We start from the raw sequence: 27,414 nt of genomic DNA on the forward strand, positions 1-27,414 counted from the left end.
TAAAAACAAACAAAACAGAGGTAGCCGTTTGTACGATTAAAAAAAAAAAAGACCCTTCTAACCGTATGTACGTCATGTAGTGGTCAAAATTTGTGACACTTCACTTAAAGCTGGCGACGTTTGTACATGATTGATTGATGTTTTCCGCCACACTCTACAATTTTTCAGTTACAATAAATATTGTGGATGGAATAGTGCATATAAAGTACTGAAAGCTTCTACGAAGTTTATCACAACATCTTGTAAATATGTTTATCATACCGAATGCACTGGCAGCACAGCTGGGGATGCTTTGCACTTCACAATTACAAATTTTGTTGTATAATTCTAGTGCAGACAGCGAACACGAAAAATAACAGAAACTGCATAGCGACGTGACAAGTGTCAGCAGGGAGAGTCCTTTTCATTCATTCATTCTCTATTTCCTCCATGTGGCGATATTGCAATATAAGTTAACATACAATTACATATACATGAATATTAATAATTACATTTTGAACAGACATATATATATATATATAGACAAAAAGAATATAGAAAAATAAACATATATACCATACCCTTAAGTATGTGTTGGATAGGGGGCAGATAACGGCATGGTGTACCTGACAGCTTGGGAGGCGATACCTGTATCTGAGCGAGAGCCCTGTCGTGGTGATGCGCTGCTGCGCTTCGAACAAGATTTAAGTTCAGTAAGCGGAAGGTTTCATTATACATGTAGTAGAACGCCCCTGTAGAACAAGAAACATTTTCATTTTCTGTCAATCCGCATTTTAACTCTGTACATAGGCGTATGTCGAAACAGTTCGTGATCACGTTCCACCAATTGTTCCTGTTGCTGTACATGAACAAGAGGAATGTTGAAACACATTAGAGAAAGACCTTCCACAAAGAGATCAATTTTGGAATTGGTCCATTGAGCACGTATTGGTACACAGTTTGCATATAAACTTGTAGTTTGTAGTTTTTCGCTAAACACCAGATATATGACGGTTTTGAGTCCGAGAAACTTTGTGTGAAGGAAAGAAATTCACGGTCGTGCGGTATTCGTATTTGACGCTGAGATCGAACAGACATTTTGAGGTCATGCGAGACCATGATTCTGCCACGTACCATTTTCTTTCAGTTGAGTTTCGAAGGGAAGGATCCATCCTCCAGAAATTTCCATAAATGGGGAAACAAGATCATATGATTGGACATATCGGGAATAAAACCAGAATGAACATCCGAGAGACTGTGAAGATAGGAAAATAGTCTTGCGAGAAATATTGACTTCGTTAATGTTTTTGGCTTTAGCAATGGATTGTGGAGGCTATTGTTCTGCGGAGGATCCGGTTCTTCACATCCAGTGCGACAACCTACACATCCACAGCCCGGGATCTCAGTAGAAGTGACAACACTGAGATGTAGATGTGTGTTGTCGTGAAGAATCTACTGGACGGCTTTCACTCCGTCATGATTGTCCTCATCGCTGCATGATGGCAGGATACCCTCAAGATAGGCAGTGACAATCAACCGTTCCAGAGGACCAGCCTCACACAGACTATCTGTAGCTGTTTCCTGGGCGTGGTCAACTTCCTTGTCGCCCAAGTCAGCATAAGCGTCCTCTCCTGGCTGCTGACCTGGTCGGAGATCAACCTTCAGTAGAGTACCCGGAAGTACATCACTCTGACACGAACCTAAGTCATTCGGAAGTACATCACTGTGACACGAACCTACGTCATTCGGAAGAACATCCATCTGCAGTGGGACTACATGGAGCACATGATCACTCCGAGATGGACCTAGATTATCCTGGAGTGCATCATTATGCCATGGGACTAGATCTTCTGGGGGTACATCTTGGAGTATATAATTTTGCCAAGGGCCTAGATTGTCCTGGACAAAGACATTCTGATGTGAAATTATATTGTTTGGAGCGATGATATCAAATGAAACCCTTGATTCTCTCCTTGCAATAATCTCCATCGTCGGACGAATTTTGTTCTTACGAAATCTCCTAATTAGCCTCCATATTCCACCACGACGTGTTGCCTTCTCTCCATTTATGTCCTGATTTCTGACTTCAGGAGAGACCTTGGAACAGTGAATACAGCCCATCAGGAGATTTGTATGGAAAAGGTTCAGCCAGTACAATGAACACAGCCACAACGTTACGAACACGATCGTGACGCAACAATGAACGAGATTACTTCTATTGTGACGTCATAATGAAAGATTCGTCATTATAATGTGTCCGACTCCGCGGACCTATATGTTCTCGAAATCCTCGTGTAGGTCGTTTCTCCAGACTTGTGTTGTTTTCATTACTTTCATGTATATCAAAAATGTATATGTTTGAAGTTGTTATTGAAGAATCTAAAACATGTAGATAACTTTCCACAAATAACTAAATAAATATTTGTCCATAAATGTATGTTATTATATGAATTTTTAAAAATCTGAGAAAGAAAAAACATAATGACGTCCTCAAGAAGTTAGGCATTGATTGAGAGCTGGGTGTCAATCAACGGCTTGAATTGTATGAAGTTAGTAAAAACAAAACCCCAGAACCCTTCAATCTAATTAAAATTAGATGTTGGATCCGCTCGCATACTCGCTACACAATCTAATTAAAATTAGATGTTGGATCCGCTCGCATACTCGCTGTTTGTGTAGCGAGTATGCAAGCGGATCTAACATCTAATTTCAATTAGATTGCAGAACCCTTCAGAGTCACATGATCGGGCCGTGAGAACGGAACGTTCCCTATAGGTGTGTTACAATAATATACAAAATATAGAAAACTAATGAAAAATTAAATCATACTTATGGAACTTCAAACTTTTGTTGAAAATTACATCAATTCAAATTCAAGCGCGAGGACATGCTTTTCACCATTTCGAAACTACTCTATCCAAGTTCATGTCGTTCTGAGATGTAACATAAAATCCGTAAAGTTCCACAAGTATGGTTTGATTTTTCATTAGTTTTCTATTCTATAGTTTCCTTTTAAACGTGTACATGTATATACGTGTTATCTATAAAGAACACTCCGCTTTCAGGACCCTTTGGGCCGTGAGAGGGTTTTCCCCTCCAATGCCAATACGTTTTGCCCCCCCCCCCCCCACACGGTCACACCGCAAGATATGCTAAATTATATATATGACTGGCGTCATGAAAAAAAGGGGTCCTCGCGGTCAAAATTTCACGATTTTTTCCCCTAGAATTTCATTCTGTATCATTTTCTGTACACAAAAATGCTAAAGTTATGCTAATAACAACGCAAACAAATAAATTGAAACCACTTATGACGTCAAATATGCTGATTATATTGCGTGTACATGAAATCAATTACTGTCATATATCCATTTGAAACACAACATATTTCATCTTGCATCGTGGAAGAGAAAGAAACATTACTAGTATATAGATATGGTAAACATTTCAATTTCCAACAATATGAACACTGGTAAATTCGCGCGAAAATGACACAACATTAATTTTACCATTCACATTTACGCAATCATTACGCATATATGTTTAGAACTCACTTTCAACACAAATACACATGAATGAATGAATTTATGATTAAACAGTAAATAAATAGATACATGTATGGTAAACATAATCATTTCCTCAGTGAGAGTGGGGTACCCTCTTTGACTGGTCTTTCACAAACGATCTTACCAGACGGTACATGTATCTTTGTCATTCATTATAAGTTCATTGCTTAAATTAATTTTGTATTTAATCAGATATATATACATGTAGTTATTTAACATTTAGCCAAGGCCTACGACAGTCTCTTGCAAAATAAATCAACAGCTGAGTTACGACACAATATAATGAACTTTTCGACATCAGCAGACGTCTCCTTGACGAATTCTACACCTGAATCCATTGCACTAAAAATGAAAATATGGCACCACGAAATACCCGACAGATGACAAAACTCTGAACAAAGGTATTCCAGTCCCACCTCGGGAACGTTTTGTCAACTTCCCAAATTGAAAGTGCTCCAAAAATACACTCCCTCCCCTTAATTTAGTGCTTGGTATGAAGGAGAAAGCATGAGCAAGAACATAGACATTATGAACTGCACTTTGTACACTGGGGAAAAAGACGGAGAAAAGATTCAACATCGATGTGTCCAATGACATTGTTGTATGAAAGTTGAAGACAACGAACAGTGATCAATCTCATAACTCCTATAAGCAATACAAAATTGAAAGTTGGACAAACACGGACCCCTGGATATACATGTACCAGAGGTGGGATTAGGTGCCTAGGAGGAGTAAGCATCCCCTGTCGGCCGGTCACACCCGCCGTGAGCCCTATATCTTGATCAGGTAAACGGAGTTATTCGTAGTCAAAAGCAGTGTACCAAGAACGGCCTAACAATCGGCATGAAACACGTCAGACAGCATTTGACCCAACGATATTTTTTTGATATGAGTATGAATAGTGACTGTTATGCTGAAGTACCAGTACTATATAGGAAAGTGAAACATACCGTGGTACATGAAAAAAGCTGTACAACTCTCTTCATTGTTTCAATGCAAATTGTAGGAAAATATTAAATCACTGGGCCAGAACAATGTGAACATCGTTAAATGAAAATAAAGTATTGTACAAAGTTTCAGTATATCTGATAAGTCATATAGGAGAAATGTTCACAGAAAAATATAGGTGTTTCTTTTTTATACCCCCGAGATCGAAGATCGGGGGGGGGGGGGGGGGCATATTGTTTTTGTCGTGTCTGTCATTCTGTAAATTTGTAATTCTGTCATTCTGTCTGAAACATTAACCTTGCTATTAACTTTTGAACAGTAAGTGCTAAAGCTTTGATATTTCACATGAGTATTCCTTATGACATGACCTTTCCGTGGGTACCAACATTTTTGACCCTGTGACCGTGACTTTGGAGTTTGACATACTTTTTAAAACTTTAACCTTGCTAATAACTTTTGAACAGGAAGTGCTAGAGCTTTGATATTTCACATGAGTATTCCTTATGACAAGACCTTTCCGTGGGTACCAACATTTTTTACCCTTTACCTTGGAGTTTGACCTACTTTTTGAAAACTTTAACCTTGCTAATAACTTTTGAACAGTAAGTGATAGAGCTTTGATATTTCACATGAGTACTCCTTGTGACAAGACCTTTCTGTGGGTTTCAACATTTTTGACTTTGTGACCTTCACCTAGGAATTTGACATACTTCTTGAAAACTTTAACCTTGCTAATGACTTTTGAACAGTAAGAGCTAGAGCTTTGATATTTCTCACGAGTATTCCATATGACAAGACCTCTCTGTGGGTATCAACATTTTTCACCCTGTGACCTTGACCTTGGAGTTTGACTTACTTTTTAAAAACTTTAGCCTTGCCAATAACATTTGAACAGTAAGTGATAGAGCTTTCATATTTCATATGAGTAATTCTTGTGACAAGATCTTTTTGTGGGTACCAACATTTTTGACCCCGTGACATTGACCTTGGGGTTTGACCTACTTTTTGAAAATTTTAACCTTGCTTATAACTTTTGAACAGTAAATGATAGAGCTTTGATATTTCACATGAGTATTCCTTGTGACAAGACCTATCTGTTGGTACTAAACATTTTGACCTTGACATTTGACCTAATTTTAAAAAAATTGATATTTTTCATAACTTCTAAATGGTAAATATTAGAGCTTTCATATTGCTCATGAGCATTTCTTGTGACAAGATCTTTTTACTAGTACCAAGATATTTGTCTTTGTGACCTTGGCCATCTTCGGAATTGGTCATTATCGGCGGCATTTGTGTTTCACAAACACATCTTGTTTTCTTCTTCTTCTTCTTTTTTCTACTAGTAATGATTATGAATTGTAAATAAAATTTGAAATCATTATTCTTAATCATACTTCTATGAAATAAAATAATGTTTACAAATTTATCTTGCGAACTCATGTAAATGAGAATATTGTCCTGCAGACTTCAATTTCTTTTATTTCTAACGAAGAAGCTAGCCGCATAATAATAATAATAATAAAATCACGTCCCATTATCTCGTAATTGCAAAAAAAAAAAAAAAAAAAAAAAAGACCAATAAAGATCTCGTTATTAGGAAATAATTATTTCGTAATTACGAGGAAAAAATCTCGTTATTACGAGCAAATGTATAAACACAAAGCCGATTAAAACAAAAGATGAATAGCCGTTTGATTTGGAAAATATGAAAATGTGCGATGGGAGTAATTTTATCGAAACGTTATTTTGCGATTTTCAGATAATCTTTTTATGCTGAAATTGTTTGAGATAAAAAGATGCTCACCAAGTTACTATTTTCCTCCATGTTGCTTGGTCAGCAAATCTAAATGATCTTATCTAAAGTGTTGGTGACGGCACATACTGTCATCCGGTATCGCATCAATCTGATTAAAACCAAATCGTCGACCCGCTCCTCTATTGGCCATGTCGCTTCTACGCGACATGACCAATAGAGGAGCGGATCGAAGATCTGGTTTTAATCAGATTGGTATCGCATAATTTAGTTACGGAACGCTAAATACATGTACCTTTAAGTTTCGTTCCGGGCTATAATTTAGGTTCCGATCCGCGTAAGTTTCGTTCCGGCCATAGTTTTGGTTCTGGGTACACACTTTTAAAAATATAAAATGTAAATGTTTATGCATTTGTTATGGGTTTTGTTTCTTTTATTGGGTTATACAGGGTGATCCAAAACATATGTTACACTTTTAAACTGTTATAAAATTTTAATACCTTAAGTTACAATTATGAAATTTACAACATATAACAAAACGGATTTAATTTTTTTGTCAATGCATACATTTGTCACAGCTTCCTTATTAATCACCAAAAACTTTCTTCGGAATAACATATGTCATTTTACAACATATGTTCCAAATGACGTCCCTTTGTCTTTAACATTATTTGAACACGATTTCTGAAGTATTTTACCCCATCTTGACATGTATTAACAGAGATTGATCTTATTTCTCGTGTAATTGCTGTTTTTAAGTCTCCTGTTGTTTGTGGGGAAGGATAGTACACTCTGTCTTTTAGATAACCCCACAAGAAGAAATAAAGGGGGTTCAGATCGGGGGAGTGCGGTGGCCAAACATTTGCGGTACGATAAGAAATGTATTGATCACCAAACGTGTTGTCAAGCCACTGAAGAACACAACCTGCAGTGTGTGGCGTAGCACCGTCCTGTTGAAACCACACATTATCGAAATTTATAACTTTTCGTCTAAGAGCTGGTAGAAATTTTGATTTCATTTACTTTAAGTATCGTTCAGAATTTACCGTCACTACATCGCCTTCGATGTCTTCGAAGAAAAAAGGGCCAATTATTCCGCTTGAATTTAATGCAGCCCATACGGTAACTTTCTCACAGTGTAGAGGTTTTTCCACATAAAAATTGGGTTTCGCCGAACCCCACAATCTAAAATTCTGTTTATTGACAACATTATTAAGATGGGAGTGGGCCTCATCGGAAAACCATATCGCATCTGTAAAATTTTCAGAGTCGGGTCTACTTAAAATCCAATGGGCAAACTCTAAACGACTTTCTAATGTCTGTCTCTTTTAAATGCTGCATCACAATTATCTTGTATGGAATCAATTTTAAATCAAATTTGAGCATTCTATGAATACTAGATTTGCTAACGGTGCCATTCAGTTCATGCAATACCCGTCTAACTGATTTTTGTGGAGTTTCAGTAATAACTCTATCAATGGCATCGATGTTCTTTTTGGTACGGGCACTCCTTGGTCTCCCAATACCAGAATTGCGTCTTGTGTCATTTGTGGTGCCTTTAACTTCAAACTTCCTCACAAGTCTGTAAATTAGCATTCTGTTGAGCACTTTCATTCCAGGATGTTGTTTTCTCATGGTTCTAATGACTAAAGTAGCAGATTTACACTCATAGTAAAGTTTGACAATTTATGCCAGCTGTTCACATGAAGGTTCCATCTTGAAAATGTGATGACGTCATTATGACGTCATAATTAACTGACTATTTAACAGAATTTCCCGAAATTTTGTCAAATGAAATTTATATTAATACACTACATGTTGACAAAATATCTTTGTAATTGCTTTTGTTTTGATAAAATTATAGATGATTAAAGGTGTAACGCATGTTTTGGGACAATAAATAAAGACTAATATCATTAGAACCGGATTATTTATACGTCTATTTTTGTGTTTTCAAAAAAAGTGTCAGGTCGACAGATGTTTATTCTTGTTTTATTACGGAGGTTTGATCTCCAATTCGAAAGATTGTAAACTGGGGTGTTAAACCTGAAAATACAAAAGTTTTATATGACTCCATCTACAATATGTATGGATACATACCCTCACCATTATTAAATGTACGTGTAGCAATGTACGTGTAGCATCAGACACTGATCCACATATCTCGAATAGGAATGAGACTAATATTTTTCTTTTACGAATCTAGACTATATACACAAATGTATGCAATGTGAGTCTTTTTTAATATCATCATATACCTTTAATGATAAAATCAATTTGTATTGGTTACTTAAGATATTGAATACACGCGAGAGAGAGAGAGAGAGAGAGAGAGAGAGAGAGAGAGAGAGAGAGAGAGAGAGATATGGTACTTGTCCTATTCATTCATGCTACTAAGAAAGTGAAAACAAAAGATGCATACACTTAAAACATATCTCTGACACTAGATAGTTTGTTAACACAATGACTATTTCATATTAAACATAGGTTAATTTAAAATTTATAAATATGTAAAATGAAACAAGTTAAAGATATAATATTTTAATGAGATTGACAACAATGAGACCATGGCCTCAATAAAAATGGTTTTGGAATAGCACATGACACAAGAATATTGTCAATATTTACTCGCATTAGACAATTAAGTATTGAACCACAGCTAGATATGCACTATAGAGATACCTGTACCTATAGAGATACCTATACCTATAGAGATACCTATACCTATAGAGATACCTGTACCTATAGAGATACCTGTACCTATAGAGATACCTATACCTATAGAGATACCTATACCTATAGAGATACCTATACCTATAGAGATACCTGTACCTATAGAGATACCTATACCTATAGAGATACCTGTACCTATAGAGATACCTATACCTATAGAGATACCTATACCTATAGAGATACCTATACCTATAGAGATACCTATACCTATAGAGATACCTATACCTATAGAGATACCTATAGAGATACCTGTACCTATAGAGATATATGTACCTATAGAGATACCTGTACCTATAGAGATACCTGTACCTATAGAGATACCTATACCTATAGAGATACCTATACCTATACCTATAGAGATACCTGTACCTATAGAGATACCTGTACCTATAGAGATACCTATACCTATAGAGATACCTATACCTATAGAGATACCTATACCTATAGAGATACCTGTACCTATAGAGATACCTGTGTCTATAGAGATACCTGTACCTATAGAGATACCTATACCTATACAGATACCTATACCTATAGAGATACCTGTACCTATAGAGATACCTGTGTCTATAGAGATACCTGTACCTATAGAGATACCTATACCTATAGAGATACCTATACCTATAGAGATACCTATAGAAATACCTATACCTATAGAGATACCTATACCTATAGAGATACCTGTACCTATAGAGATACCTGTGTCTATAGAGATATCTATACCTATAGAGATATCTATACCTATAGAGATACCTGTACCTATAGAGATACCTATACCTATAGAGATACCTATACCTATAGAGATACCTGTACCTATAGAGATACCTATACCTATAGAGATACCTGTACCTATAGAGATACCTGTGTCTATAGAGATACCTGTACCTATAGAGATACCTGTACCTATAGAGATACCTATACCTATAGAGATACCTATAGAGATACCTATACCTATAGAGATACCTGTGTCTATAGAGATACCTGTACCTATAGAAATACCTGTACCTATAGAGATACCTGTGTCTATAGAGATACCTGTACCTATAGAGATACCTGTACCTATAGAGATACCTATACCTATAGAGATACCTATAGAGATACCTGTACCTATAGAGATACCTGTACCTATAGAGATACCTGTACCTATAGAGATACCTGTACCTATAGAGATACCTATACCTATAGAGATACCTGTACCAATAGAGAAACCTGTACCTATAGAGATACCTATACCTATAGAGATACCTGTACCTATAGAGATACCTATACCTATAGAGATACCTGTACCAATAGAGAAACCTGTACCTATAGAGATACCTATACCTATAGAGATACCTATACCTATAGAGATACCTATACCTATAGAGATACCTGTACCTATAGAGATACCTATACCTATAGAGATACCTGTACCAATAGAGAAACCTGTACCTATAGAGATACCTGTACCTATAGAGATACCTGTACCTATAGAGATACCTATACCTATAGAGATACCTATACCTATAGAGATACCTGTACCTATAGAGATACCTATACCTATAGAGATACCTATACCTATACCTATAGAGATACCTATACCTATAGAGATACCTATACCTATAGAGATACCTGTACCTATAGAGATACCTATACCTATAGAGATACCTGTACCTATAGAGAAACCTGTACCTATAGAGATATCTATACCTATAGAGATACCTGTACCTATAGAGATACCTATACCTATAGAGATACCTGTACCAATAGAGAAACCTGTACCTATAGAGATACCTGTACCTATACCTATAGAGATACCTATACCTATAGAGATACCTGTACCTATAGAGATACCTGTACCTATAGAGATACCTATACCTATAGAGATACCTGTACCAATAGAGAAACCTGTACCTATAGAGATACCTGTACCTATAGAGATACCTGTACCTATAGAGATACCTATACCTATAGAGATACCTGTGTCTATAGAGATACCTGTACCAATAGAGAAACCTGTACCTATAGAGATACCTATACCTATAGAGATACCTATAGAGATACCTATACCTATAGAGATACCTGTACCTATAGAGATACCTGTACCTATAGAGATACCTATACCTATAGAGATACCTGTACCAATAGAGAAACCTGTACCTATAGAGATACCTGTACCTATAGAGATACCTGTACCTATAGAGATACCTATACCTATAGAGATACCTGTGTCTATAGAGATACCTGTACCTATAGAGATACCTATACCTATAGAGATACCTATACCTATAGAGATACCTGTACCTATAGAGATACCTATACCTATAGAGATACCTATACCTATAGAGATACCTATAGAGATACCTATACCTATAGAGATACCTGTACCTGTAGAGATACCTATACCTATAGAGATACCTATAGAATGGACTTTTGTCTCCAACGACAGTATGTACCGTGAGGCAAAAATATGCGTTGTCTCGGCACGTGTTATCGTCAGCGACAATATGTACCATAAAGGTTTGTGCATATCGTCGCCGAGGATAATAAGTGTCAAAAGACAATATGTACCGTCACAGTGTGTACTCAACGCTGGAATTACAAGAGTCTTGAACTTTCATACACAGTCACACTAAGCATTATGATAGTTGAACTCAATTGTAAGCTTATATTATTGTGAAACCTGTAAATGTTAATTTATTTATGCTGCAGAAGCTTACAATAATAAATCGCCGTTTTCTTTCCTTTGCATTTTAACTTTCACTCATTGAGTTAACTTTCTAACTATATATTTTAATGTTCTACTTGGCTTACTTCGATTGGAAACTGGTTATCAAAAAGTATTTAAAACAGCAATTAAAAAAAAAGAAAGCAATTACAAAAAAAAAAAAAAAACAACGAAGGAAAGAGGAGAGTGGAGCTTATGTAAAGAAAGATGTCATGTGACCAATATCGATATATTTTCTCGTAATTACAATATCTTTTCTCGTAATTTCGAGATAATTATTTTGTAATTAGGAGCAATATCTCGTAATTACGAGATAATTATATCGTAATTACAAGATAGTGGAAGGTGAATTTATTTTTATATGATACTAATAGGCTTTCGTAGCATGGTAATTGCAGCTGCAGAGCAATTTGACAGTGCCGACAACAGACCATACAGAATACCGAGTGAGGAGGAAAAGGTCATTCTAAGGACATCAGTGGAAGAAATGGGAAGAACTAGGATACAAAATGAATTATTCTCCAACTATGTTACCAGTGAACGTTTTAACTGGTCTCAGTGATACAGTGATTAACATCGTTATTAGCAATGCACATTAATTTTTTTGACCTTGCTGACATCTATGGTAAATATGTCAATGATGAAAGTATAGCCAGTAACATTATCAAAATTATTGAAGAAATCTGTCGCGCGGTAAAATTAATTTTCAACGAAGCAGCGTCAGTTTGTAAAAGTTGTATCTTACAAAAACATTTTTAATTTTGCACTGGTTGCGTAGTAAAGAACAATAGTTTAATAGAATAATTACTGACCGTCAGGAGGCGGTCATCGTAGCAAGCTACGGCGAAAGGGTTTGAAAGGGGAGAGGAACGTACGTTTCAGCCGTGGCTTGCGATAATGGTATAGGCGATCTGGGTTTTTCTTTGGGAGAGAGGGGGGAGGGGTGTTGTTTTGTTTTTGTGCGGGATTAATATGTTATTATGCGTATATTTAGAAAAAATTAGAAACATCTCTTTTATAATAAGTATTTTTGATAGTATTAATCATTCTTAACAAATATGTATTTTGTTTGTTTTTTTAGAATGGAAACAAGGTTTAAAGCGTTTTACCATCCAATCCTGATCAAATGTACCTAAGGTACCTTTATCTTTAAATTTAGAAATTATGTATGCTTTTTCCTTTCTTATGTGAGAGCCAAGGGATATAATATTAGATCTTCACCAGAACAGTAGGGGCTATATTGATTTGCAAGCATCCTTATATAGTATAGATCCAAGTTGTTCATATGATAGCCCGGGTATGGTGGGTTCACAACGGAGGAACAAAGTTTTATATTCAAAAACGTAAGGAAAAATCTTTTTCTATAGAGCAACCGTGCCATGTGTAGTCGTATTTTGAAATACCCAAGTATCCACAGGTAGTGCAGATTCAAGTTGTTCACATCATGGCCCCGGAGGGTACGATGGGGTCTTAATAGGGGGGCAAATTTTTCCATGGTTATATATTCTCAAGGCCAGCAGGGTCATGATTAGTCATATTGATATACAAGCATCCTGTCATGTAGTGTAGATTCAAAATTGAAGGGTAAGACGAGGCGACAATAGGGGATCAAATTGTACGTGGTAATATATGAGGAAATTAATCTGCATAATTGATAATTGTTCTCAAGCAAAATTAACACATTTTATACGGTCGGTGAAATGAAACAAATTATTTTCGGTCGTTCTTAGAAGTTTGTGTCGATATGTTTCTTATAATTTATATTGTATACATGTAGTACGGTTCCGTTGGAATAGAACAGAACAATAAATGGTCTGAAACAAACACACCTTCATATAATGTAAAAATGCATTTACATCGTGAAGTTTAAGGAATAAAAAACTTATTATATCCATAATTCATTTTAAAAAAAAGATGCAAAATTCTGTTCTTTAAGTAGGGGTTTTCATAATCATTTATACATGTAAATTAAGAAAGTTGTGTGCAGACTAGATGATACAATTATCAATACTGTATTATTATTATTTTTCCAGTAATTTAAACTTTTTGTTAGTAATGTCATGTTGGCTATGCCTTGGATTAGTTTTGCTAGATTGTGCAAATAAAAACGTAACAAGTAGTGTAGTAAAAAAAGGAGAAAAATCTTTAATCAATCGGAGTTCGAACCTGGGATTCTTGCATCATTCTCTCACCAGAGGGGGGCATTACGCAAGCTTCACTTACACTTCCGTCAAGGCTTGGAATCACGTGACAATATAATAACCTGATTTAAAGTTATTCTCGTTTCCTTTCTTTTAAAAGTTCTGGCAACAGGTGATGCACCAGGCTCTATTCATAGCCCACTGGTACTTTGTTAAGTACATTTTTACCATTTAGCTGTTTGTCTCTTATTTTACAAGTTTTAACGCATTTTTTACAGCTTTCTTACTTTTGATTCCATGTTTACATTAAATCTCCACCACGTGAATGTCCTACATTCATACGCATAATACGAAGTAGTTCCAAATTTAGGATCAGAAAACAGCGATTTTCAACAATTTACAGTACGCATCAATATAATTGCACCAAAAGCATTTCATAATATGACTAAATATTTAGTACAAAACATAGATGTTGGATATTAGAAACTTTTACAAGATTTCTGTAAATTGAGCGTTGACAAAGGTATAACAACTTGTGAGTAGCGCACGGAACTCTGGGTAAAGACTGCTCTTGCATCACTAGTTACGTAATCTAACCGCTGCGCTATCCTGGCCAAAATACGAAGATCACAATATAGAAGTCATTCAAGAACTCTTCATGTCGAGGAGATAAAAATAGTTTTAGAAAAACAAAATGGAGTATTAAACGTCGCGTATGACCTTAACAGTGCTTAAATCATCTGTACATGTATGTTATAAACCTTTGTCTGGAATAAATCAAAGTTTCACTTTTCTTTCACTTTACTTTATTCTAGCGTAATTTATTACATTCTTGCACAGAAATAATATTTATATTCACAATTTACAATTGATAATAAAAACATGGGTAAATATAAATTCCACTTCAAAGTCCTTTATGGCCATCATGGCAATAGCACGTGTTTGTGAAGAGAATCTCTGCCCACTGGGAATGGGTGGAGTCTGTGGTTCCTCGATTATTACAGAGGAGTAGCGACCTCGTTGAGCTTCCTGACCAAGGCTTTCTTCATCCTTTTGTTTACCCGTCATATGAATCCAATTCGCTGATACTCAAATATGAGTTAAACGTGGGTATTCTGGGACTATAGGACACCCTTCCAAATGGTTCCCACTCACGTGAATATCTAGCCTAGAAGACAAGTATATAAATCATTAAAACGTATGAGTTTGATATTAGAACAAGCATTAATTAATTTTCTTTACCATTCTTTTTAAAACTAGAAAATTCAGGGCCACACCATCACCTCATATTGATAAGTGTGGTGTGACTTTGGCATTTACCCTAATGCCTTCAAAATTGAGTTACCTTGCTCACTGGTTTTTCACATGTCGACCTGTTTATGATTTTGCTTGGTCGGACTGGAATTCATTTGGAACAGTTGTTAGCTCTCCGGACGGGCGCGGAAGAGGTAACTTGATTTGCGGCTTTTTAAAACTAGACCCATTGGAAGAATTGGCAGTGGACTGTGGAAGCTTGGATTCTTCACATCCTGTGCGTCAACCTACACATCCATAGCTCGGGATTGTACATGTAAAAGTTAATCAACTATTCAGTTATGTTTATACATGTATATAGATATTAAAACAAATTATAGAACCGAAAATTAATTTTCCACGAGCATTCCAAAATATCTCAGATCTTTACTTGCACTATGAAGATGTGGTATACTTCCAATCAGAATAGAAACGGGGCGATACAATTAAGGAGAAGAATTAGAAGACAGAATGTGTACTCTGTGTACTTTAGATTGTGTTCCCGTGGTGGAATAAATGGGGGCGGCCCCTCGGATGACACCGAAAAAATCGAGGCCCCGTGTCACAGCAGGTGTGGCACGATAAAGATCCCTTCCTGCTCAAAGGCCATAAGCGCCGAGTATATAGACATAAATTTTGCAGCCCTTCACCGGCAATAGTGACGTCTCCATACGAGTGAAATATTCTCGAGAGGGCCGTTAAACATATACAATCAATCACTTTCAATATATTGTGTAGAAGATGAGTCACGTTTTACTATCTTGTACTGCATACTCAAATCTCAGAACAGATTTTTTTACTACTTGTACCCCACATTGTGTATGTCAACTTAGATTGTATTATTTTTTTTATTACAAATTTCCCTCGGCAAACCACCCAGTTTATACATTCTGCTTATATTTACGGACATTCTTTGATTTACAGAAAACACTGCGTAATTATTGTCTTTGTATTGTTATTATTTCTTTATCACAGTGACATATAGTTCCGATGGATCGGGTGTTTTGAATTCGCATTTATATGAAATGATGTATGTCACTATAATTACTGACTTGCTGTAACAATGCGTGGCAAAAGAGTGCATAAAAGATGTCGCCGTAACTACACTTATCCCAACACAATATAATAATTTTTTTTAAATGAAAATTTGGTGGCTAAATCTACAAGTCTTAATCATGAATCAAGTCGCGGTCTTCGCGCAACAACACCTACTTTTTACTTCGACAAGAACTGTATGTTTTGTGCAAATTTCTGATAGAAAACATGGCGTTTTGGTTAATGGCTTTTCTATCCGAACTGTAGATTTCTCAAAGAAACTTATATAAATATTTGTAGAGGAAGAAATGAGGAATGGTAAAAAAAAAAAACCAAAAAAAAACAAACCAAAAAAACAATACCCTCGTCCCGGCAAATTTGCACGCACCCGATTCAATTTATCACTAAACATGTAGCGTGAATTTTCTAACTGGTAAGCAAATCCCAACACCCTAAGCCAAGTTTTTTTTCCAAGGTCACGAAAAGTAGGTCAATCATCAAGGTCACAATGTCAAAATGTTTGATACCATCTAAAGGATTTGTCACAAAGAATACACATATGATATATGCAGGACCACAATGGAAACTAGCTATATGCTAATTTGTGTTATCCAGGATAAATAAAGGCTATTATTATTATTATTAAATATGAAATACTGTCATTCACCATTCAAATGTTATGGCCAAAGTTCAACATTTTGCGGACTGACAAACAAACGAACTGAGCAAACACGATTACGGGATCATACACAGGGGCGGATCCAGGAATTGCGGTAAGGCGGGAAGGGGACTCAAGTTTATGAGACAGGGGGTCTGGGAGCCGCCTTGAGCTCCTGGATTTTACAGAATTTATAGGGCTTGAAATATGTCTCCTAAGTAGTTATTTTTACTATTTTCTGTCATTTAGTATAAAGGTGAAATTAATAAGACGCAAATTTTAAGGGGTTTTTGGGGGGTGGGGTGCAAGTTCTCCCAATAAAAGTAATTAAATAAATAAAAACATTTTGTCATTTGTTTCTCCGAAAATGGACGAAATTATTGCTTTTTTTATCGTTTACAATTTATTTTAAGGGGGCGGCGGCTGATACACTCATGATTTTAAAATCTCAAACTGTTGAATAATTTATATAAATTTTGGTATGAGTACAGTAGTTTGTGATGTTAACACCGTTTCCGATGATTTTAGCAATTGTATTTCTTTTATTTCTTTCATGTGTGAAGATAAATGATAATTCCCGGTTTTCGGTGATTTTTTATCAAATTGTACAAATGTACGATTTTGCCCCAAAATACACTTTCCCCTTTGTTTCGTGCTCTCGATTTTTTTTTATATACGCTAGATCATCCCTAGACTCACCGTTTGAAAACAAAAACATTTCTGTTGCAATTCGTTTGAGGTAATTACGCTATCTTTTTGGCTAGAAGGACTGGTCATTGTGAGATGTGAATGTGCGCTGTCGTGAAGAATCTACTGGACGGCTTTCACTCCGTCATGATTGTCCTCATCGCTGCATGAAGGCAGGATACCCTCAAGATAGGCAGTGACAATCAACCGTTCCAGAGGACCAGCCTCACACAGACTATCTGTAGCTGTTTCCTGGGCGTGGTCAACTTCCTTGTCGCCCAAGTCAACATAAGCTTCCTCTCCTGGCTGCTGACCTGGTCGGAGATCAACCTTCGGTAGAGTACCCGGAAGAACATCACTGTGACACGAACCTAAGTCATTCGGAAGTACATCACTGTGAGACGAACCTACATCATTCGGAAGAACATCCATCTGCAGTGGGACTACATGGAGCACATGATCACTCCGAGATGGACCTAGATTATCCTGGAGTGCATCATTATGCCATGGGACTAGATCTTCCTGGGGTACATCTTGGAGTATATAATTTTGCCAAGGGCCTAGATTGTCCTGGACAAAGACATTCTGATGTGAAATTACATTGTTTGGTGCGATGACATCAAATGAAACCCTTGATTCTCTCCTTGCAATAGTCTCCATCGTCGGACGAATTTTGTTCTTACGAAATCTCCTAATTAGCCTCCATATTCCACCACGACGTGCTTCCTTCTCTCCATTTGCATCCTGATTTCTGACTTCAGGAGAGACCTTGGAACAGTGAATACAGCCCATCAGGAGATTTATTTGCAAAAGGTTCAGCTAGTACAATAAACACAGCCACAACGTTACGAACAAGATCGTGACGTAATAATGAACAAGATTACTTCTATTGTGACGTCATAATGAAAGATTCTTCATTTATTTTTCCAGGAGTGGAAAAAATCATTGCTTCTTTTGTCCAAAGTTAATTTTTCTAAACAAGATTCCGCGATTAATCTTAAATTCGAAAATTTCAGGGGGGGGGGGGGGGGGGACGCAGTCACAAGCACTTCGAATATCGTAAAATTTTGAGATATTTTTCGCAAACAACGCCGGATTGGTTATATATCAGAACCAAAATAAATAAACACTCAAATGAGCTTAATTTTCTTTACTTTTTAGCTTTATCGCTTTTTTTTTTAACGGAAATAGCCGACACAAATATCGAGCCCAATCAAAGCTTTTTTTTCAAAGACAATACACTAATGATACCGTGGCTTAGTGTCTTACAGCTATCGATATATATTTTGCCCTAAACTGTTTATATGAGAATTCACAATTTTAGGTGCTAGGGTACTGTATTACACTACACAGTAGTTTCCACTTTTATGACAAATAACTATTTACTGAATAAATAAGTAAGAGTCCCTCCCCAGTGTCTATATATCAATTAACCGTCAGATTTGTATCAATTGTTATTTATAGTCCTTGATCAAAAAACGGCCATTTCATAGTAGAGAAATATACTGATAAAAAAAATAGTTCAACGTACATAATTATCAATCAGTTAATAATAAACATTTCAAATATATACCTTAAGGTGTGGCACAACGGGCAGCTACATGTATAGGTCTACTCCCTCTAAAACAAATTTCCCGCACTGATGAAAATAGCCCGCGAAACTTATTTATAGAAGAAAAAGTTATTAAACTGGTTTTAGCTAGAGTGAGTGAATTCCTACAACCAACCTGGCCAATAGAATGTTGTGAATAGATTTCATTCAATTAATATAGCACAGCTTAGTATTGAAAAATGTAGAAAATTCAATTAGATATAAAGATCACCCTGCCACATATGTACTCTCTTTTTACAACTGTCACAAAAGGGGAGGGTCAGAGGAAGTGTATATCAGTATATTATAGCTGAAAAAAGAGGAAAAACTCATTGTATAAGGGGAAAAGGGGTCGATACGTTGTCACACTACACTGCTCTGAGCACTACACGCATGTTTGCAAAGTTGTAAAACATGCAACTAAAATCCAGTGTTTGCAGTTTGTACTGTGCTTGTTAGCCATGGATTACATACTCATGACATTGATAATTAATGCATAAATTTGTATAAATGTATCAGTTAAACTTAGTAGTGAATGTTTCAACAAAACCTAAACGATGACCCTACCGGGATCTGCTGAGAGTAATTTTGTTTTGTTTTGTTTTCTTATCAATATGATGAGCCAATATCTGGATACCAAGTCCCGTGTGATGTCACATGTAAATAGGAGGAGGGTGCATATGGAGAATGGATAGAACAATAAACCAATTCAAGTGCTTTAAACTTTTTATTAGAAAAATTACTGTCACTACATAGTTTAAAAATGTTGACTCATAATTCAAAATATTCATGTATATTTTTCAGAAATTTTGAGAGAGAAAAAGGTAGGTAAGAAATAACGAAACTTTTCAATATTATATACATTTTTTAATTACTGAATTTCGAAGACCATATTTATTGAAGACGCTTCAAAACGCATCTAAGCTTATTAATTTAATCAATCTTGATGAAGAGACTAATACGGACATGATATTTGAAGAATAAATCCCACCAATGGATTGTTGTCAGTCTGACCACAGGGGCTAAACCCGTTTTGGGCCCGAACTCTGTGATACCATAAATATACTATATTTATGGTATCACAGAGTTCGGGCCCAAAACGGGCTTAGCCCCTGTGAGTCTGACTAAAGCCAGTCCCTACTAATTGTTGTCAACCAATATGTTGTTGCAATAAAATATTTTTGTGAGTAAATGTTGTTTGTTTATTGACATTTATTGGGTTATGAATTTAGAAAACCCATACATTCTGGACAACCTAAACCAGTGGATATGGGGTATTTTATAGGTATGTAAATTTAACAGTATCCATACAACAAGAACTCGCAAATAAAAGAAGAAAAAAGGAGAACAGGACATTAAGAAAAAAATTGACCACAATAGCCTGGCTACATACATATATGATATCATTATATAAGTCTATTTTCGCAGCAAATATAATAGTGGCGGTAGTAGATCAAGTTTAAGCATTTTAATATCAAAGATTTGCATCAGGAATTTTATATGAATTAATGGAAAATTTCGTAACACCTTTCATCTCGAAGGTTCGAAATCATTAATGATTGTGATCATCCTATTGCTACGTGTATTTTATTAAAATAAACGGAATTGCTAGTGAATGACATTGGTTTTTATTTATGATTCAATTTGATTTTATTTGTGTACATAAACGAATTTCTTCTTCGTTGGAGTTGGTTTGGACTTTGAAAATACCACGGATGATTAAACAGATGCAGCTTGGAAAACCTCTTAGGTCATATTTTAAAAACCATTTAAAATAAGAGGAAAAGTGTTTTATATTACAAAGACATAAGAGTGACCTATAAGTTTGTATAACTATGAAAAAAATAATTCTAAATTAGAAGCCCACTTAGTCTAATTGTCCCTACCACTAATGAAGCAAACTAAGTTGCATGAAAGCTTTGGAGAAGTCTGGTTTATTTAAAATGTTTACCAGTGGCAGATTTAAGATTTGTCAAAAGGGAACCCAATATAGGCTAGGGACTCGAGGGTTTTGAGGCATTTTTTGGTTAATTTTATGGGTTATTCTTGCTATTCTACAGAATAGTTAAATGCAGACAACTGCAATCTATTATGGGGCCATGGTTACTATAAATGTATATAGATCTAATAATTCAAAGAAAAGAATGCGGAAGTACTCATTTCAACATCCCAACACGTCTTCAGTCTGTTACAAGTGGGTGATCATCAACTTATCGAATTGACCGAAACGGTAATCATTACGATATGTTAAAAAATTAATCAGTCTACTGACAAAGGAATGTAGATTATGGAATAAATATATGAAAACAAATCTCATCAGCCTGTTTGGCAAGAGTAATGAGAATTAAGCATTACAAAACCTAGCTGCAGAACTGTAGCTCTCCGAAAAAAAATTATGTTATAATTTTTTTCGGAGAGCTACAGTTCTGCAGCTATACAAAACCCGATTGAGGATCGTCATCCTAGAACGCGGGGCCTGTCGTTTCGATGTGATTTCTATGCTTTTGTGAGTGGAATGAAATAATTTGAATGCTTATAAATAAAAATGAATTATCAAAATCAACCCTTCTCCATCACACGGGATGAAATGATGACCCTTTTAAAGTAATCTAACAAAAGTTTAACCGGGATTATCTCGAAAGCGTTTGCAGTCGCCGCCATTGTTTACTTTTTTTGTCCGAGTCTCCGTTGTTGCTATGACGTAACCATGGTGGGCGGGGTTTATGCTGCGGCAGTGGATCGGTGTATTTTCTTCAGAAAAATTGTGACGCGCGGACGCACCGAATACAACTAGCCGTTTGTTTATAGGAAGACATTTTTAAAAAAAAAAATCATAGGTATTTTTTTAAAATGTCGAATGGGGATCTAGGTTAGAATAGTATCCCTCGCTTGTCGTAAGAGGCGATTAAATGGGGCGGTCCTTCGGACGAGACCGCAAAAACAGAGGTCCCGTGTCACAGCCGGTGTGGCCCGATAAACCCAGATAGGAAGATGTTATAGGGCCTTTGTTGGGGCAACCGTACTCTTTATGCTGGGCCATTTTTGATATACAACATTGGGCCGGCGACAATGGCAAATAAAACTTCAAATTACTCGCCCTTGATTACAGGTGGCGCACGATCTGTTAACGTCCAAGGCGTTTCTAACCTCAAGTTTAGAGAGCGTCGGAAGGACATGCTTAGATTAGAAAGTTGTTGAATATTTAGTAGCGATGGCGGATTACGGTTCGTAGGACCTCACTGCGCTTAGAGACGAACTTAGAAAACGCATTGCAAGACTCTCTGGGCGGAAAGGAAAGCACGTTGAGAGTTTCGGCTGGAACCGAATTTTCTCTGTCACATCGATTAAATAAAGACATTCAATACACAATACATTGAACGTTTTTCATTATAAACTACTTCGTGGTGAAGTTTACATGCTTAAACAGTAGTTTAGGTTGAATATATAATATACAATGTTGAATTGCATATGTTTAAAACAATAAGATGCGGACCCCTTCCCCCCTCTCTCTCTCGATCGAGGATTAAGAATATCAATTATTAAATATATCCATATATACCTGAAATTATATTATTAAGCTGTTAAAATGTGTTGTAATAGTGAATGTATATGTATAACTTCTCTTTATGAAATAAAATTCACAATAGAGAAGGCACATGCATACAGAGTACATGATATATCATACCACATTAAACAGTTTATTTGTGTGTTTTAACTTATATCACTTACGTGATGACGTCACGATAGGTAAACAGTTTGCGATTAACTTTTTTATTAGTCCATAGGGCAAGCGAGAGCATAAAAATTGGCAGGTCAAATAAATTTTACTACCCCATATGCTAGCTGTAAAATAATGATTCAAAATTTCAAGTTTCTACATTTTAATTGAATATTACAATTTGGATTGCAAGTTTAAGACGGAAGTTCAAGCTTTCTTTCAACTTCTAAATTCACGTCTCCATCCATATACTATGATTGATATACTATGAGTTGGTTGTACTCTGCGTGAAAAGCACGACTGCATCCTGCGTATAGGAATGGTTGTATCCAAATGACGTTTGTCCATGGTGTTGCAGGAAACTGATGTAGGCCTACATAATTTGACCCGTGTTTACGTTCATGTATAAGGATTTATCATGTTTATATGTACCATGACAGTTCATGATATGAATGATTTAATACTAAAATACACCACTTAACAAATGTAGCACACTTTTCAATTTGAAGGTCAATTTGAATGTTCATACTTCAGATTGAAATCGAAGTTACAAGTGAATATTGAAAAACGTAATGCAATGATTTTTAAAAATAAAAACCACAATGAACAATAGGCCTATGTGTGACTTTTATTATACACACAACATTGTATATATGATAGTGAAATTTGTAATTTACTTCACTTGGATAAATTTATAGCTTTATGAATTTGCATTTAATTTTGATAAAAGTAGATATCATTCAAATTTTATTTCTAAAAAATTCAGAAATATCTTAATCTCTTGAGATGCATTTTTCTTCTGGTTTGCGTCAACAGTTAAAATAGGCTAGGACTGGTATTCGTTTCTTTGACGTATTGGACTGTACTTCCGTGGGTCAGTTGATAAACATGACATAACAACATAACTATGATAATGCAAACTTTGATAAGTTATGAAAATTTGACAATTTCATCTCATATTTTGATTAATTTCATATGTACTGACTATTGAAGAATCCAGACTCGTTTTCCCTGAAATTCAAACAATATTTTACAACACTTTTTGAATTATAACAAAATTAACAATGAAAGTAAAGTGTTGAAATTAATTTACAATCCAGTCATCAAAAACGAAAACAAGACCTAAGAATATTCACTGCCTTACAGTTACAGTCTGATTATAGCCACCCCTCCATTACAGTCGTGTCGTCGTACCGAGTGACGGGGGAGGGGGGGGTGTGCTGTTAGCAATCGCGTTCATTCATATTTTGACGACCTTGGTTAACTCTAAAATTAATTTTTAAATGACATCTGAAATGTATTTTTGTACCATACTTGGTTTATATATTGAGGACTCAAATTTCCCCTGTTCGATTATAGATCTAGTCTAGGAAGAGGGGAGAGAGAGAGAGAGAGAGAGAGAGAGAGAGAGAGAGAGAGAGAGAGAGAGAATTATAAGACCATTGATGACTGTATCACTAAGGATAGATAAAATTTCAGCATAAAACATTCATGTAGAATATTACGATCTACAGAGCAAATGTTTAATCCCCCGTAAATACTTTCTGCAACAAAGCTAAGTCGTCATCTGATATCTGTGAAGTCGGACTGAACTGAAGACTGAAGTTTATAGCGCACGACGCTGAGTGGAACTTCAAACGATCGTTGTCGATGTCACATTTGATGACAATAAACCAATTGAATTTTTTAAAAGCTTCATATCTCGGGAATTCTACCCCCGCTCCCTATTTGCACAACAAAAACCTTACACTCTCTTATAAATCTTATGTACACCGGAAGTCAATAAGGACGTAAACGAGTCTTGCGCCACCTATGTTTGAAATAGGGGAAACAACTGACAAATATGCTCATTGGCCCTTATTCAGACCAACCTGTTGGCTCAATGCTGGGCAAATATCTTTAATATTGTAAGGACCTGGCAGTTAAATTTCAGTATTTCAATGTTGTAAATCAATTGGGAATAATTGTGGGTGGATTTTATATAAATATAATAATGGTTGCTACATATTTCAAAAATACACGTTCGTGTCTCCGTAGCATCACGAAGCATGTTGTTCAATTTTTGTACTTAATCTATTTCATGTAGGTTAAGATACATACCTTTCAATTCAGTGTACATTATTGGGACAGCACTTTTTATACGTAATGTCCGCCATTTTTCTCCCATGTGTTTACATGTTTCTTCCATGTGTTTACATGTATGCACTGTTTCGTTTTGAAGAGCGTGTTTCACTTTACGGTTATATTACTATGTAAATCGTTTGTGAATATTACAAAGCTGTTGTGTACATTTATTTTATTGATGTTTTTAGCGGAAAATCTTACCTGAAATTGTAATAGAATACAGTTGCTCATTTGTACGGTGACAACATCGTCTGCTCGACGATTGATATTTTGTTTAACATAATGCGAATGTTTACAGTCATAAATGTTTACTTACAGTGCATGACTACTTCCAGAATTATCTCCTAGTTTAAATCCATCACCAATTCTGATTTTATAACACTTTTTCACGTTGTTTATCATTTTGTACGGCAGCTTTGTTTGACATTGTTTGACAATATTATGTCTGTACGGTACAGTGCAGTGCCATGATTGGTTGGACGTCTCCGTACAGTAATTTCATTGGTTAAGCCCCATCACGTGTTATATTTCAGAAACCTATATATATATATATAGCGCAAGCGACAAAATTTCAGATAATTGCAAGTTGTATTGGCGGTAACATTCAAACTTCTCTCCTCGGATACGATCCAGAATTCAAGATTAGGTTAGAAGTTTGACAAGACATTTATCTCCCAACACACTGGACACCTGTTTTACTTTATAACAACAAATAATCCTTTAACCAGTAATTTCCCTTTTTGCACTTAAACCTGTACTGTAGACGTCTTAGGCCACATGAGAGTATTTCACTATTTGTGTTATCACCTGTCAATTGAATGAAATCACATGTATTGAATTAAAACATTAATTACCTTCACCTATAGTCATATTATATCAAACCAGAGACTCCTTTGGTTGGAGAGTTCATTAACAATACCTCTTAGTACCTGACCTGAATTTGAGTTCTACAATTTTGTAGTCCTCACATCTATTTCGCCATCCTTGGGGAGCTTACAATATATTAGACCCACAATGGGCCGCTGTTTGCATTCATCATTGGGCCAAAAAATGATTTCTTCGTTGGCCCTCATTCATACAGACATGTTGGCTCATTGATGGCCCAATGTTACAAATGGTTTCCATGCTGGCCCTTAATTGTATTAACATGTTGACTCATTGATGTCTCAATGTTACAAATGATTTCCATGTTGGCCCTTAATTGTATTAACATGTTGACTCATTGATGTCTCAATGTTATAAATGGTTTCCATGCTGGCCCTTAATTGTATTAACATGTTGACTCATTGATGTCTCAATGTTATAAATGATTTCCATGTTGGCCCTTAATTGTATTAACATGTTGACTCATTGATGTCTCAATGTTATAAGTGATTTCCATGTTGGTCCTTAATTGTATTAACATGTTGACTCATTGATGTCTCAATGTTATAAATGATTTCCATGTTGTTCCTTAATTGTATTAACATGTTGACTCATTGATGGCCCTATGTTATTACCTGATTTTAATTGGATATTGACCTTTACAAATGCAAGATTATATTCATAATATATCAACATAGTATTACATGCTACTACAACCAGACAAAATTACTTGAGCTAGAAGAAAGAGAGCAATTCAAACTTCAAAGTTATATTTTTTAATTAATGCATTTCAAAATTCTAGCATTTCAATCTGTCGCCATCTCTCTCAGCCGCTTCCCTCCTGTTCGTTTTTGGTTCCTTTTCCGTCCTCCATCTCTATATCTTTGGTATAACACAGTCACTCCTTTATAAGTGGCCTCTATCCCCTTGTTGGAGGAATCTGCTGTTGCACGGTGTCTTCAAACACTCTCTGATAAGTAGTTACTGTTACTAACACTTTTGTTTTTATTTGCAGAATGTTTTCTCCAAAAATTATTTTTCTAAATAAGTGAGTAGACTCATTAAAGATTTTGAAATTATCCAAATTGTTAAATATAATAAGAGATAAGTGAGCAAGGAATATTTTTCATTTTGCTGTACATGTCTGAAAGATTATTAGAATTACTGGTAGGGGAACTTTAGGTGCAACTGTAGAGTACCTACTTTGATTGACTGTCTTTAAAGAGAAATCTTGGAAAGGTAGATTTTCTTCCTTACAAATCCATTTGTACTTGGTGGCAAGATAATTGGTCATTGGAGATTTCTTTATCCTACGAACACGTCGCCTCCAATAACAGTCAAATAGAAACCCTACAAGAACAATATGAAACGAAATCTACCGAAACCTACCGAAACGAAACACACTTTATAACCGAACTCTTTTAATTAAAATGGTATCTCAGGCCCCTGTGAAAGTTACCACGTATAAATAAAATTATAGATACCATGTGCAATTAGTTTCGGATCTAGAAATTTCAGAAAGGTTGGTTACAGTCTCACAGGTCGGAGTTCTGGGAAAACACTAAACGAGGGGTGGGGTCGCTGGCGTTGGATCCGCCTTTGGATATGTTTTCC

At 35.8% G+C, this 27,414-nt stretch overlaps 1 protein-coding gene across 1 annotated transcript; it reads left to right on the forward strand.

The window, feature by feature from the left end:
- The first annotated feature begins 1,778 nt into the window (after nt 1-1,778).
- On the forward strand, nt 1,779-12,251 carry LOC130047435 (uncharacterized). The gene is made up of 4 exons (XM_056142462.1): nt 1,779-1,835; nt 2,070-2,121; nt 9,340-11,409; nt 12,064-12,251. Exons 1-4 carry the CDS (start codon nt 1,779-1,781, stop codon nt 12,249-12,251), a joined length of 2,367 nt encoding a protein of 788 aa, XP_055998437.1.
- Nucleotides 12,252-27,414: the final 15,163 nt, after the last annotated feature.

This window comes from Ostrea edulis, chromosome 1 (assembly GCF_947568905.1).
Source record: "Ostrea edulis chromosome 1, xbOstEdul1.1, whole genome shotgun sequence".
NCBI classification, from domain to species: Eukaryota; Metazoa; Mollusca; class Bivalvia; order Ostreida; family Ostreidae; genus Ostrea; species Ostrea edulis.